Below are 15,699 nucleotides of genomic sequence, written 5' to 3' on the forward strand. Positions count from 1 at the left end.
ACTGCGCTCGCTGTCAAAACTGAACTGAAACCGTGCTTCTGCCAAAAGCGTTGCCATGACCGAAGTGGAAGCAGCAGCACTTCAGCGACTTCGCTGCTGAAAACTGGCTGCGAAATACTGGTAACAGTATGGCAGTTGGCGGCGCAGGCGCGTTACCTGCTTTCAGTTTTCCCTGCCGATTTTCCCCCCTTTTTACGTCACTGTTCGCATCACACTGTTGCGTCCTGTTTTTCACTCTCTTGGCAGCTTTGTTTACATTGTTTGAGTGTTGAGGTATTTTCCCATTTTCGTGCTGGCATCTATAAATAAAGTTACGCATACGCCACGTGGGCCCCAGCGAGGTGAGAAGCCATTAATAGCGTGATTGATGGTGGATATCTATTTTAGGTGTTAACTTGAACTTGATCCAAATCATCCATTATTTGCAGAGCTCTAGTTCTGTTAGCATTGTCGCGTACAACTCAATTGACATATCGATAAAAATGTATATAAAATAGGATATGCATTATCCTTGGTAGTGAAAGAATTCTCTTCTTTTTGTAGTTTTTGGCCAGAAGCTCCATATATTTATTATTATTTATTTATTTCCCAAAAGGAGAATTATTAGTTGCCCATGTGTCCAACAAATTACTTTCTACAACTCAATTTGAAGGCCACAAACGCCCCAAAGAATAACTCGAACACGTTTTCTATTGTTAGTATGTGTGTGTTTTTTTAGGGTAAGCAATTTTCACGCTGATTGGTTTCCAGTCATTTTTCGTTGTTGCCTTCGCCCTTCATTTATTTAGTTCTTGGGCCAAGCAGAAAAAGTCAAAGCGCCAAGCCAAATGTCAACCACCCTTCGCCGCACTTTCGCCCCTTTATCCCTTGTTGGTCCTTCGGAATTTATTAATGAAATAGCCCCGTCCTTGGCCTGCGAACAATTTTCAATTTCCAATTTTCCACTTTCGGCTTTTGGCCTTCGGGCGAAAATGCGTTTGATAAATTTCCCATCGAAATCGAAAGAGGTCAAACTTTATTTATACCACGTATCCTACGCAGTTGCAATTACTGCATCGAATAATCATTAGCAATAACTAATTAAAAGTTTACCCACTGCGGATAATTTCATTTCATTGCTAACTTTTTTCCTGTCGCAATCGATTACATTTCCCCCTCTCCCCCCTTCGCAGCCATGAAGTTGAATGTGGGTCGTAAATAACAAGAAGTTAGGCACTCTCCCTTTCAGGGGCGTGGCAATTTGTGTGGGCGTTGCGGTAGGGAATTCTCTAAGGCTAAAAGTAAAGAAATGTTTGAGACAAGCAGGCTAAGAATATGGGGTCCGATTAGGATATTTATCAATGAACGATGGCAGCGAGTTATTATGCGAAATCAGTGGGCGGCCTGTCCTTTTCGTCCTTGCGTGGGAAGATTGTTGCTACTTTCGATGTGATGCGTGTCATTTGGCTAAGGATATTGGTTGCCGTTCCCAAAGTTGGAAGTCGAGGAAGATTGAATACTCTAAGAATGTGTTGGTATGCTAAACACTGGTTTTCTTGTAACAACATACTTCTTTGAACGAATTTAACCAAAGCAGTTTATTACATTATTTTACATTACTGTAATTATTTGATTATATTACTTAATCCCTACACTAAACCTCACTATTTTTAATGGCAATTGTAAAGTTATTACATTCGATTAGAGCAACATTTATTTTCTAATATAGTTATATAGAAAATATAATATATTTAAAGGTTCAAATATATATTTACAAACTATTGTACGTATAGACATATCTTCTATTTTAAATTTCATTAAAAAATATTGCATTGAAGAGTGTGGAAAGTGGCCATAACAAGAAAGCCCATTTTCCGGACAGTTGCTTCGCAAGGCCTACATCAATTGGGGCTTACTTAAGGGTTTCAAAGACTTTGACTCGAAATCGAGGATGGAATTTCATTCAGTGAGCCATCTGTGGCTTAAAAATTCGTCCTCTTTTCAGGGGCGGCCGGTCTGCCTGCCTGCCACTCAGTTGCCGGTCATATCGTCCTCATTTCGAGGGCCAATCCAATAGCCAGAAGAGACTGGCAATGTTCGAACTTTTACGACATCAGCAGCGAGTACCCGGCTAATCATAACCGATAATGGCCGAGAGGCGGATTTTCGTGCATTCAACTATCTATCCGGCAGTTAGCAAGTTTTTTTCCCCGATTTTTTGGCGGGTGACGAGCGTTTGCTGCTCATTAGGGCGATACTGTTGCAAGACTTTTGGTCCTGGCGAACTTGCTCTTTATGGCGGGGTTGTGTGTGTGTGTTTGTGTGAGTGTGCCCGGCGCACTTACACTTAATTGAATCCTGCGGGCGTAGTGTAAGGATTCCAGTCGATGGGCGGAATGGTGGTTGGGTGGTCGGGTGAGTGGTGGTGAGCCCCTGAGGCATGCGGCATGCCAAAGCGTTTAGCAACCAAATACGCTTTGCTCCCGATTTTCCCCCTGCCCCTCGGAAATGCCCAAGTCTTTGTTGTTGCTAGAGCTCACATCCTGCCGCCGGCGATTCCTCATCTCCATCTCCATCATACCGTTCCCATCGACATTCACATGCACATCCTCATCCTCATCTTCATCCTCGTCCTCATCGTCATAGTCAGCCTGTGAACCATGGAAGAACGAGCCACTGAACGAGGAAGCGAGCGGCTCTAATTCAATTAGCAAGTTCAGCGCCAAAGCGGCAAATGGCTCGTTAAACACGCTGTGTTTTTGTTGCTCCTTACCCTCCTCTCTAAATGCACTCGGAAAACATTTTTAATCTATTTAGGACATTTTTCTGCAATTTTGTTTTAATGTCTTTTCCACGCGAACAAAGCTATTTTCTCACTCATAAACTGTCGCAGAAAAGTTTAAACTAAACATTTTTGGGATAAAGAAATCCAATTTTATTTGCCTAGTTATTTAACTTTTTGTTTCGGCTTAAGCTTAGATTAGCTTATATAGTTAACAAATTTCATATTTGCATATGTTAGTTCTAAGAAAGGGTAGTATAGAACTCTAAATGAACACATAGTAATTTTACTTTTTGTTTTATGTATAACGCTACTCTTTAAGGTCCATTTCCTAACACATGGACTATTTATAAACTATTTATAATTAATTAAATCGTAATACCACGCATTGTTATAACGATTATTATAATATGTATAAGCTTTTTACCCGTTTTTACTAGTGTATTAGTTTAAATTCAGCAATGGGATGGTATCCCATCTGCGAGCATTCGGTTTTGTCCTCCTGCTTAATGCCACTTCACTTGTGTTTGCTCGTTTTTTAAACATGTTTTATTACATTTTTTACGCTAGCTGGCGCCGTTTTCATGGCACCGGAAGTTGCCACACGCACAGAGAAAGACACACACACAGCTATAGAGTGTGTGGCAAAATGAGCAATGAGCAAATGAGGAAAATGTTATAAATTGCCAAAAGTCCGCTTTAGCGTTAGCTCCCTTCATTTCCCGGGCTTTTCTTTGTTCTCAGCGGTTTTTTGTTACCCTGTTTGGTTGTGCAGATAATGCACGGGAAAATCTTGTTCACTCTGGTCACTGACCACCCAAATGTGTGGGCTCAACTCCTCTTTCCCGCAGGATAATTATGAGCTATGCATGGAATGGCCGGGCCACAGTCTTACCTACGTTTAATTTATGCACAAATAACACAAGCAAATTATTCGCTTTGTTCCGCAAATGTTTTTCAAGTGAATTGTGTTTGGTCAGGAAAGGGGGAGTGGAAGCCTTCGCCCGGCGTTTCATCTTCCACTGCAATATCTATGGAGATTAACAGGCATGTGGTAGTGGCTTTCCTTTTCCACACTCTTCCCCACACTGCCCTCCCACCCATTCCTTCCCCAATTCTGACCATAATCGCCTTTTCTTGCCAGTGGCCGGCATATGCCCATCGTTAGCTGGATATCCTGGCTGTCTGGTTTGGTCGCAGGACCAGCAAACTGGATACCGATTTACCAATCCGTTTGCCCTTTGCAGGCGCTTTCTGCCGAATTTCCCTTTTTGCTTTTCACACATTTAGTTGGGTTTCAGTTTTTCGCTTCGACCATTTTTTTCACCCTTTCTGTTTTTCCGCCAGCTGCAGCGGCAACAAAAGTCCATTATCCTTTTCGGCGTTATCGGTAATCAATTTCAGTGGACCATCGACGGAAAAAATAGTTTTTAGCCTTCTAGTAGCGGACCAACAAAGGCGGTAGTTTGCAAAAGTAACAACAACAGTAGCAATTGTTAGTTTTGAAATATGCACGACCCTCACCCTCACAGCCAGCCAATAGCCACCCACTCACACGCATGGAGCCTAACAAAAGCTTTTGAAGTGCTGTTTGCTGGTGCAGCTGTATTTCCATCACCCATGACCTACACTGCAACAAATACTTCAAGCCTATACATTCTGAGAAACTTCTTGCCAAACATTTTATGCGATTAGTACAACGCTCTTTTCTCTCAACAATTATAAAAACTGCTATAAGTTTAAACCATTTGTAGTGTCCAAATGAACTAAACATATTTTATAGTTAAGGACTCGTTTTCAGTTAAAAATGGCTTTACTTAGTAGAGTTGATTAACTAATTCTTGAAATCGAATAATGTTTATTCAAAGTACAACCAAGGGACTGGTTTCGATGTTCGTTTCTAAAATTATCTAATCGTTCAAATATTTTATATTCCAACTAGCAGATACATTTTTTCTGGTACACGTAAGTTCGTGCAAGCAATTTCAGTCGCCACCGACGAATAATTCAATGGCAATGTGAAGCAATTTTCGGTGTTGTTGCCGGCGCTGTTGGCCAGTCACTTACAGAGTTGTCGAGTTGTTGAAAGTTTGATTTTTTTTTGTGAACCAGCTTTTCGCCATTGCCGTTGATGTTGCACTCGCAATTGGCTACAAATTGGCTTGTTGAATTAGGGGCGAAGTCTGAAATGGGGGAGGGTCCAAATCAGGACTCAGCCTTGCGCTAGATTTCAGCAGCAAGTGGTTCATAATTGAATGCGAATAGCTGCAGGAGCTACTGCCAGGGATCTGCTCCCACAGATATAATTACGTTTTCCCTATACCCGTGCACTCTACATACATACATACGTACACCTCTCCTTTAGTTTGCCGGATGAATTATGCAGATGCCTGTGCAACTGCTCCTCCTTTTGTCTGGCTGTTCATTTCAGCGCAGTCCTTTATCCTGACAAGCAGGATTGAAAGGCGGCGTCAGGGAAAAAGTGAAACTGTAGCTCCGTTGCTCGCCCCAGTGAAAAGCGCTTTTCAATTTGGCGGCCTGCCTCAACAGAACTCAAACCATCTGAATTGGACTCTCGGCGTTCGGCTTTCACTTTTCAATTAATTCTTGTGGCGGCCGAGTTGCGGTATTTTATATAAGCGCTCCCTGGTTGGCATTTCCATGCTCTGTGGTTGAGCAAACGGGTTGGTTAGTTTGACCGGATTGTGGGGAAATTGGTTAGTATTTTAGGACATTCCATTGGACAATCCAATGGGAACCTAATTTAATTTTGCAAATTTAAATGCCATTAATATCGATTCATTTAAATTGAGTTATACAAAATAAGAATCTATTGAGTGCAAGTCGAATTTATAATAGATAGCTAGTGCAGTAAATATAATATTAAATAAGGTTCCATAAAGAACTATTTTTTATATTTATTTCAAGTTCGTATATATGATTCTGTGCGATCTTCCCGGGATGTTACCTGTTCAGCATTTTCCTGGGGCCAAAACAACTCTTCTGCCCAGCCATTTTTTGGCTCTGCCTTTTTTATGTGGGTCAGTGCGGAATTTGGCTGGCGCTCAGAGAGGCTGCCAAGCCACGTGACTATTTGGAGCAATTGCAGGGGCAGGGTCCGGGGAAAACACAGTCCAAAACCACGGCAACAATGTGGGGCGAGTGTGTCGATTAGCCAAATTGAAAATGACAAGCTGGAGGCGAACAAGAAGCTCTAGAAACTGGGAGCAGCTTATTATGCCGAAGATGATGCAGTGGAGGTCTGTGATGCAGTGGAGGTCTGGGGGAGGAATCCACCAGGATGTGGGTCAACTGTTTACCGAGTGACTGCCAATAAGGGCGCATAAGAGGGGAGTGTGCAAAAAAATAGGAAAAAATAAACAAACGAAAATGTATATTGGTAAATCTCAATTTTCAGCGGACCACTCGGCGTATGAGTAATTTTCTCTAAGCGGTTTACAGTGCACGGTCCACTCTGTAGTATTTTCAGGACGAACGACTGGGGTTCAATGCAAAATCCGATATACGATTTATTTTGGTTAACTGCACATCCAATAAACTACAGAAAATCGGAACATGTATGGGGTTAATCGGGGGAAAAGCGGAGGAGAGACGATGACGTTGTGTAAATATTGACTTTTGAAAATCGAAATCGTCAAAATGTTCATAAAAGTCGAATGGAAACCGTTCAGCGCAGCAAATATTTGGCTCTGTGAGCAGACATGACTCCACATCCTGCACATCCCCGAGCTCGTTTCACGATTCGGGATTCAGGATTCAGGATTTTTCGACTGCGTCCTGCGGATGTGCATGACCATGGCAACTTTGACCAGCAGCCGGCACTCGCTCCCTTTTTCATTCTGACTTCAGCTTGCTGAAAATCACAGCGTATAAATAATGAAAAGCGATTTAATTTTTAACAGCTGCAGTTTGTGTGTTGCGGAATAGAGAGTGTGGATGGGCATCGCGTGCTGGACCCGACTTTATTTTCCTCCTGTTGTCGCAAGCTGACCATCGCTCCCATCCTCCTGTTCAAACCCAAATATGTATAGGAACTAACCATAGTGGAACGACTTAAATGCTCAAATTTCACACTTCATTTGGGCACGACTTGCAACCATAGCTGGGCTTTGAAGGGATTTGTAGGAGTTTCGCTGATGAAATTCGGGCCATCAATTATGGACATGCACAGGTGGTTGCGGTTTGTGGTCGGAAGATCAAAGGTGTGGGGTTTCATTGATTTTTTTGGTATAGTGAACATTTGTATGAGAATATATTCCATTATGAAGTTTAAAGTAACAATATATAACTCCATTATCATTAGGTAAATTAAGATATTATTAAGACAGCATTATTCAAGATCATTTTAGGATTAAATATTACCACATAATTCTCGGCTCTCCTTACTGCACTCCTATATATAAAAAATATTATTATAAGCGGCGTGCTTTTTACTCGTTTCACGATTATCCGATACATAATCTTACTAACTTTCTTTTTTCTTTTCAATGAATTTTACTATTTTTGTAAAAACAAATGCTCAGTATATAAAAACAAATACCATTTTTTTTCTTAAATTTTCATTGAAGAGAGATGAATGAACATTATTAATAAATCAAATATTTTCGTAATTAAAGCCTCACTTTTATATAAAACTATTTGTCATTTTATGTTGAAAGCAGCTGCTCTACAAAATCATCTTTTAGTGTCATCTTTTGTATTTTGTTATAATTATACTTTACTAGTTGATTGAATCACAGGATTCACCTGAACTGGTTAAAAATATGATTTAATGCCTTATTTAGGGCCGCCTTAATTTGTAATAAAACTTGGTCGTAAAAAGGTAAGTGGTTCGTTTTCAAGTTTAAAGCTAAGAGCAACTTAGTGCCAGTTTTCTTAGCTGCTCGATGGTACATAGCTGACAGCAAAGTTGACATTCATTATGGCCGGCAAAAAGGGAGAGAGGGAGACAAAAGCGGAAGCTGCTTGGCTCGCCATTTTCTTCTTCCATTTCCGCCATTTCATCGAGGGACAATGGCAACAGGCGCTGAATTAGCAGTGGGTCGTAGTATGAGGAGTAGGGAGTGTCCTGTCCGATCCTGGAACTCCTCTGGAGCATGCTGTCCCCCTTTGTTGCCCCCTGGCTCATCAAAAACTGTTTGAAATGAGTTTTTATTAGTTTTTGTTGCTGCCATTTTTTGCTGTCACTTGTTGTTTCCTATCTTTCTCTTCGTTCTTCCCCCTGCATGTGTATGGGTGTTTTTTTGTGTGTGCGTGTTAATTAAATTTCAAATGCACAAAAGAACTAACGACACGTTGAGAGGAGCTCTTCGGAGGGGAAGGGAATGAATGGCGGTCGAATAATGCCAAGCCCATTCTCGCTTTAATTGCATCCATGTGTGTAAATGAAAATGTTTGCTGTGTGCTTTTCCTCATATTTCCATCTTGTCCCTCTGTTTTGGTATTTTTGCATTTAAGCTACACGAGTTGCAACAACAAGGGGATGTGTGGCAAGTTCAGCGGCAAAGATTTAGTCGGACCAACGCCAAGTTTCTGGCCATAAACTTTATTCCGGGGGTTCCTAGTAAAATGCCTTCCTCTTTGCAGCCTCTATTTCCTTTTTTATATATGGATGTTGTTTTGTTATGGTTTTAATTAAGTTTTAACTGGCTCTAGACCAAAAATGCACCACACCAGTTCTGAGCCCCAAGCTTTAGGAGTTGTTATAATTTACCAACAGCACATAGAGAAACATTTCTTTTTTATGATTACAAATTATTAGACTGTCTTTTCGCAAAATAAAAAAGGGTAGTTAAAACTTTATTATATGTTATATATATATATATAATTTATTATATGTTATACGTATTTTAAGAAGATACATACAAGTGCTCACTGTTTCAGAGTTTTATGATATATCGTATTTTACTTTAAATTCATAATATTTCTATATAAATGTCAGTGTTGCTTTTGAAAATATTCTTTTAATATATAGTGTATAATTTTATAATGATAGTATATTTTACTAATTTGTATCCCATGCACACAATATATTCATTTAATTCAGAAGTTTTAAAGCTTTACACCTTTTTTAAAGTCTTTTTCCTCCTAAAGATAGTATCTACGTCGGAACGTTCTTTACTATATAGCTGCCGTGGGAGTAATTGAAATATGAATGCAAGAAAATTTAATTTTGCCAATATATAATATATATCGTATTATATAGGCGGCACGGGAACAGTTCGAAAGTTAATTGCAAATAATAGAAATTAAGTCATAGTATCGTTGTTTTGCATTATGTTCCTATTATGTTCAGTTGTTATAAATACTTTATTACCGCAAGAGTACAGCTTTATCTTTGAGATGCTAGCTTTCTTTCTTGATCCTGTTAATACATTTTACTTTTAGTGTATAAGCCTGTACACAACGGAAACTGAAATCTCGCCCATAAGGCAGCTTTCAACTTTCGGTTTCGCTTGGCCTGGCGGAATCTATTCCGAGCTTGAGAGGGGAAGGGGCGTATTTCGAGGCTGCTGCTGCTGACATGCGCCGGGGAAATTGATTAATGCGACTTGTAAATGGCGCCAGATGGGCAACGGAATGGGAGCGGTTAGTAGTTCCCCAGTACCCCATCCCGATGAAAACGCTCTGCAAATGTTGACTCGAAACTGCAGCAATTTGTGGCAGGAATTGTTGCGCCAAAAGTGTCACATGCAATTGGGCCCCAAGTCAGGCGCACATTCGAAGGACACTCGGCTATGGGAGCACCTATTAGCCAACGTCCTGTGTCCTTGGGGTGCGTTTAGTTAATAGCCTACACCATAATTAACAGCCTCCAAGTAAACAATTTTAATGTTTGCTCCCGAATGAAAAATGATTTTTGGCCTTTGTGGCCTGTTTCACGTGGCAAGACATCATAAATTTACGACCCGCTCTACGGGTTCCAAAATTTCATTATGCGAAAGTGAGTTCCGTTAATGTGTTTTCAGCGAAGGCGACGGAGAAAATGCGGAAAACTCAAGAGAAGCCCCGTCAGACATACAAAATTATGCACAAGGCAAACAGTAAACACTACGATGAGAGAGGAATAACAAGGCATTTTATTAAGGGCCCAGAACTAAACGTGTTTATATACTAGTTTTTTTGGGTGGCGATTTCCAAACTTAACTTAAATACAAACTGAAAACGAATTTACAAATATGCATTGGGCTTGCAAAAATATAAAACAGATTTATTTCTTATGTACGAACTGAATCTAAAAAGTTGGTCACATATATATAAAGATTAGAATAGGTAAAACATTAGTATTTGTGCATTTGTGTATATATTATTTACATATTTCAAAAATGTAAAATCTACCAAGCCTCTTGTTCTAGTTCCCATATATATCAATACCTAGGTCGAAGTCCGCCCGAGGAGCCTTTTTTTATGTATTGCCTTTGGGTAAACACTTCCCTCAAACCGAGAATACGATTCGAATTTCCTTTGAGTTTGTGAAAATAGCTATATATAGTTAAACTTACTGGTAAAATGAATACGATTCGAATTTTCTTTGAGTTAGTGAAAATATTACAAAGGTGTTACCGTGGTTCTACAAACCGAATCTTACTTTTCCTTAAAAGAATCACACAAGCCGTTAGATATTTAAGGCAATTTATGCTCATAATGCTGGAGTCAAGTTGTAAACTTTTTCTGGAATGACTGTCTTTGATATACAATATATAACCAGGTCGATCTACATATATCTAGAAAAGTAAGAATGAACCCCGCTCACTAGAACGCTGTAACCGCCCAAAACGTTCGCGTCCTCAATTTTTAAAAATGTTTAGATCTTTTTATATTATTTTTTTTTTTTGCCAATAAAACTCCTTGGTCTTTTATTTAAAAAATATTAATAAGACGACTTTAATCCAAATTTATCAAATACCATTATGCTACAAAGTCTACATATATACGCCTGGAATAAATTTGCCTCTTTTCTTACAGCTATATTTAATTTATGCCAATAAATTGCTCGAGCGAAAACAACATCCATTTCCGGCGGAGGCTGTCGGCTTACAATTTAATGCCAACACCCTTGACATGCATATAAATGCTGGGTAAAAATAAGTTTACTGACTTCGAATTGGCTGCCTACGCAGCAGGTCCTGTAGCGCGAAATTTGCAATTTCTGCATTAAGTCAACAGGGCGAATGAGTGTTTTCCATGGGCGGGATTGCCTGAGGGAAAGCTGAGTGGGAAAACCCGGGAGAAGCGCTGCTGGTGTGACATTTGTTTGGTTTTAATTTCGGTTCAAAGGTTGCCATGGCTGCCAGACTCCCGCTTTTGCAATTCCCCAAACCAAACCCTACGGCCGATGAAGTGTTCTGGGTGGACCATAACACTTTGCTGTCGTCGCAAATGGTGAATGCAAAATTGAAATATTGCATGAATTGCAGGAATGCACTAAGCCATGAAGTAACCACCAGCCACCCACTTCCAACTTTCCAGCTGCAAGTGCAAAATGGGCATGTCCAACACACGACGTCGTGCAACTATTTAATAAACATCAGCAGGGAACGGAGGCTCCATTCCTCCCCCTCCTCCGCCACATCCTCCACCTCCCCCTTCTGGCAGCCCGCACTTTCTCCACTCATTTTGGCTGTGGTCGGAGGAGCTTTTGATGTCTCGCTCGGTTGCATTTAATAAGCTGCCGGAACGCCAAAGGGGAGGAGGGAGTGGCGGGGTCCTTTGATTCCAAGTCAATGAGGAAGCCTTAGGGAATTCTACGATCACGGATTTCTGGCCTGCAGATGGTAATATACACATGCAGTAGAGAGTCAATTGAAAGTGCTTCTCAAAAAACTGTTTTTGATGCAGACGTACTTCATCCAAAAAAGTAATAGCATTTCCAAGTAAGCTTTATTCCAGGTTTAATACCTTCCAGCTAATTTAATCTTCCATATATTCAACCTCGTCAATGTTAAAATCTTGTTTTTTTACGCAGCAAACTTCAAATTTGGGGCATAGACCTACTGGTCTGTTTATGAAACATTCGTCCTGATTCACACATTGTGCAAGAAGCGAAGATCTGGTTATGTTAGCATTCGTTTCTTCACAAACTGAAAAGTATTATATATCTATTTATGAATTCTCAAGAATTAAGATGACATGCTTACGAAGTGGCTTGTATGTGTGACCCTGTAAAAATCCGATGCTAAGTGTCGCTAGTAAGCAAATCAACACGACCTTTCTCATCATAGTGAGGGGACAAAATGATGATAGTATACTCTCGAAACTACTGAATTTCTTAATTACCGAAGCGGTGCAAATGTAACAGACTTCGTTCTGGTTGAATGTGCCAGCTTATGCAAGGCATTTTCCAGAGCTTCATAATTTATATGCCCTTCGATTTGTTGTGCAATTTATTGGATTCCTGCACAGTTTACTTTCCGAGCAAGTGCGAATGGAATACAAAGAAAAATGCTGTTTGCCAGTCCTGGTAAACAAAGGAAACCCACTGCCAACTGCTAAGCCCGGCCCTTTTAGCTCTTCCAACTGCTCTGGATGGATGCCAGCTGCTTGTTTGGATGGGTGGGAATTCACAATAAACCAGGTCCAGACCAGCACCGGAAGTACGAGGAAGTGACGAAGGCAACGGCGACGGAGCATCTGGAGCAGCAGCAAAAACCAAAAACTATTTGCACTCAACGGCGGCAACAAATGTTGCTGCGGTGTTGCCTTGTGCTACTTACGGCTGCCATTTGATGGCGATGTGGATGTCGAAGCCGATGTCGGTGTTTTTGCCCCAACACTCAGCATCCTCGCCAGGATTCCAAGCCAAAGTATTCCTCGCCGTGCTGAGCAAATATGAAGGCGCCTGGTGATGTGTTTACAAGTTTGTGAATTGTTGTCATTGTCGTCATCTGGTCGGGCTTCAACTGACTGTGCGGCTCCCCCCGATCTTGGCCAGCACTTGGGTGCTTATTCTCAGCCCGCTTTTCATTACCAATAGCTGGAAATCCCCTGCTGCCCCTCCCCTGTTCCCAATTGCAAACATCAATCAAGCTGCATTATGCAAATATTCGCCCGAAAGTTGCAACAAAAGCGCATCGAGCTGGGGAGAAGTGAAAGACGACAAATGGGAAATCGGAAATGGGTTTGGGTTTGGGTTTCGGTTCGGGTTTTGTGTAGGGTTTGGGTTTTTCGGGCGCTTGAGATTGGAGAGCAGCCTGTCAGACGTCAAAAAGCAGTTGCTATCCGTTTCACCGCCTCCCATATCCCATCATCCATCGCTGCTGTCAGTTGCATTACTGAGACAACAAGACGAAGGTTCATCAGTTACACTGCGAAAAAAGATCTCCGATAGTCTTTTTAAACGTTAAAGTTCATTTTTGGAAAGCTTTGTATTATTTAAATTATTTAAATATTTTTATGTAGTATAACTTACCATTATTTTTATTCTCCAACGCTTCGTCCATGGAAACACATATGTATATCTAATCTTAATCATTAAATAAAATATAAAGAATTTAGTTTAATTCATTTCACTAGCATTTTTGAAGATTTGCGGAAATGTTAACATTTTTCAAGTATAGAAAATATAAAGAAAGTTCGGAAAGGTACGGGAAAAGAAAAAATTCAAGTCAGCTGCCAATAGTTCGACTCGACGGGATTCATTTCCACTGATTCTTCTGCTCGCCGTTCGCCTGAATTAAACGATAACGAGTTTTGGCTTCCATCGCTTCATTTTGAAACTAAAAGCAAGTGAAGGGTTGCCGGCTGCCAACTCCAGAAAAGCCAAGAGCCAAGAGCAAGGAGCAGGAGCACTGGAGAAATACGGTTCCTGGCTTGGTTTATGCGTTAACTTTCGCGACTTTGGGGTAGACAACAGGAGAATCCGAATATATATATATATTTATATGTATGAGTTGCTTTCGAAAGACGAAAGACAAGACGAAATTAAAACGTCTGCAGCGATTTATGCCAACATCTTAAAGGCCAACTTCTACCCACAGATCCCTTCGTATATATGCATTGTATTGAAATACCTTGCAGCAAATCCATATTTTCCCAAATTCCATTTCATTTGCCTTTCGCAAAAGTTGCAACGGGAGTGGAGTTCCAACTTTTTTCGCTGCTGACAATAAACAAAGGTAAATTCTTGGAGGATTTGCAAGGGGGCGTGGGAGGCGTGGCTCTCGTCTGCAGTTTGTTTAGCTGGCAACACTTTGCCGGAAACTTTGCATAAAGTTTGCGTTTGGCCTTATTTTTTTCGCCTCCTTTTCGTTTTGGAAAAATCCTGGGGAAAAGTTTTCAAATTACTTTTACGATTTCCGAACAAAATGCAAGACACACACAAGGGCAAAAATTGCCGTGTGCCGTTAATTGCAAGCAATTTGCGATGCATTAAAAGTTAAGGCCAAGTCTGAAACCGGAAAATTCTCGGCTTAAACGCAGCGAACTCCGAAATTTGCAATTTAATAGTAGTTTCGCTATTGAAAGTTCGCTAATGACGGAACACTGTTGGAAATTAACATGCAACTTTGATGCTGCTGCAACTTCAATTCGTTCCGCCCCCGGGCCACGCCCACCTTTGCATAATCCTTCAGCTGTTAAGTAGTTCTGCTGAGCGAAATAAACAATTTAATTAGGCGGCACTGTTTTGGCCATGTGTGTCTGCGAGTGAAATCAAATATGCGTAAACATCAGCTACAAGATTGTGGCGCCCCTGCCTCCGAAGCCCAAAAACACACGCCCAATATCTACATACATATCTAAACAAGACGCAGGCATGCGTAATTAAATTTACATGAATTTGATATTGAGCACACAGCTCACACACACCATAGTGGCGTGGGTGAATTGCGCGGCCTGCAATTAACATTGCCTACTTGCCGGCGCAGAAAGCAGGAAGCTTGAATTTCTGTTGCCTGCTTTCGAGCGCCTGGCTTGGAATAGAACTCTAGCATCTGAAGGCGCAGCTCTGTTACAGTTCGGGTCAGGTTAATAGCACTGACAGGCTTAAAATTTACTGGCAACTATAAATAAATTATAAAGTAAGTAAACATTCATTTGGATATTAGTCGTAATTTACCAATGTCCAAATAAAACCTCACCAAAATAAAATCTATCTTGCCAAAAGTATTCTTCTAATAAAATAATATAATGTATTATATAATAAAAAATATAATATAGAAAAAGGAGCTTAAAAAGCATTGCGTATCGTTAGTTTTGGTTATTGTTTAATTGATATAGCTAGAAAACCGAAAAAGATATTCAAATTATTAAATTTGACATTATGTGGATCCAATATCGTTGACCTCTGCTGTGCTACACATGTAGAAAAGTATGAAGATGAGACAACGTACTGACACAAATGAACTGTTGCAAAAGTTCATTGCGAGGGGAAAAGTTTTGGCATTTGTGATTCTCGGCCCCTCCCTCCTAATTGGCTGCGACCCCGCCCCTCCTGTCGGGCCCAATGAATCTCTAATTTGGCGCATTTTGGAGTTCATAATAATTAAAATTACGCGCTGTCTGCAATGTTGTTTGTACGCGCCGTTGTTGTCCTTGTTATATGTATTATTTATGGCTTGCGAAACTTTGTCCTTGCGACTTTTGCCTTTGACTTGCTGCCAACTTTTGGGTTTTCGTTCGTGACATTCATCAACTTTTTGCGTAAATGTCACCGAATCAGACGAGCGGCGGGAAAGAGTTTTAAATGGAGATATAAGTCAGTGCTTTTGTCACTTTTCGAATCGCAAATCTGATTATGAAAAGCGATTAATTTCAGTGAATAATTGCACTCTCCTGGGTATGCTGATTGAAAAAAAACTTATATGCTGGCGAACGAGCTGTTGGAAATTCTGTTTGACAAGCACACGACAACAAAGCGACATTTTGTTATTATTTTTGTTATTATTCGAGCTCTTGGCAATGTCAACAGTTTTGCGCTT

The 15,699-nt window shown here is 40.6% G+C and overlaps 2 protein-coding genes across 2 annotated transcripts; one reads left to right on the plus strand and one right to left on the minus strand.

Moving 5' to 3' along the window:
• Window positions 1-11,643: 11,643 nt before the first annotated feature.
• Window positions 11,644-12,028, minus strand: LOC117140334. The gene is made up of 2 exons (XM_033303181.1): window positions 11,920-12,028; window positions 11,644-11,862 (listed from the first exon to the last, which is right to left on the minus strand). The coding sequence occupies exons 1-2, from the start codon at window positions 11,999-12,001 to the stop codon at window positions 11,693-11,695; spliced, it is 252 nt and encodes an 83-aa protein (XP_033159072.1). The 5' UTR covers window positions 12,002-12,028; the 3' UTR covers window positions 11,644-11,692.
• A 43-nt stretch (window positions 12,029-12,071) lies between these two features.
• Window positions 12,072-13,230, plus strand: LOC117140330. Its single transcript, XM_033303180.1, is given in 1 exon segment — window positions 12,072-13,230. A coding segment is annotated over 1 exon segment (297 nt). The 5' UTR covers window positions 12,072-12,307; the 3' UTR covers window positions 12,605-13,230.
• Window positions 13,231-15,699: the final 2,469 nt, after the last annotated feature.

Source organism: Drosophila mauritiana, chromosome 3L, assembly GCF_004382145.1.
Source record: "Drosophila mauritiana strain mau12 chromosome 3L, ASM438214v1, whole genome shotgun sequence".
NCBI lineage: Eukaryota > Metazoa > Arthropoda > Insecta > Diptera > Drosophilidae > Drosophila > Drosophila mauritiana.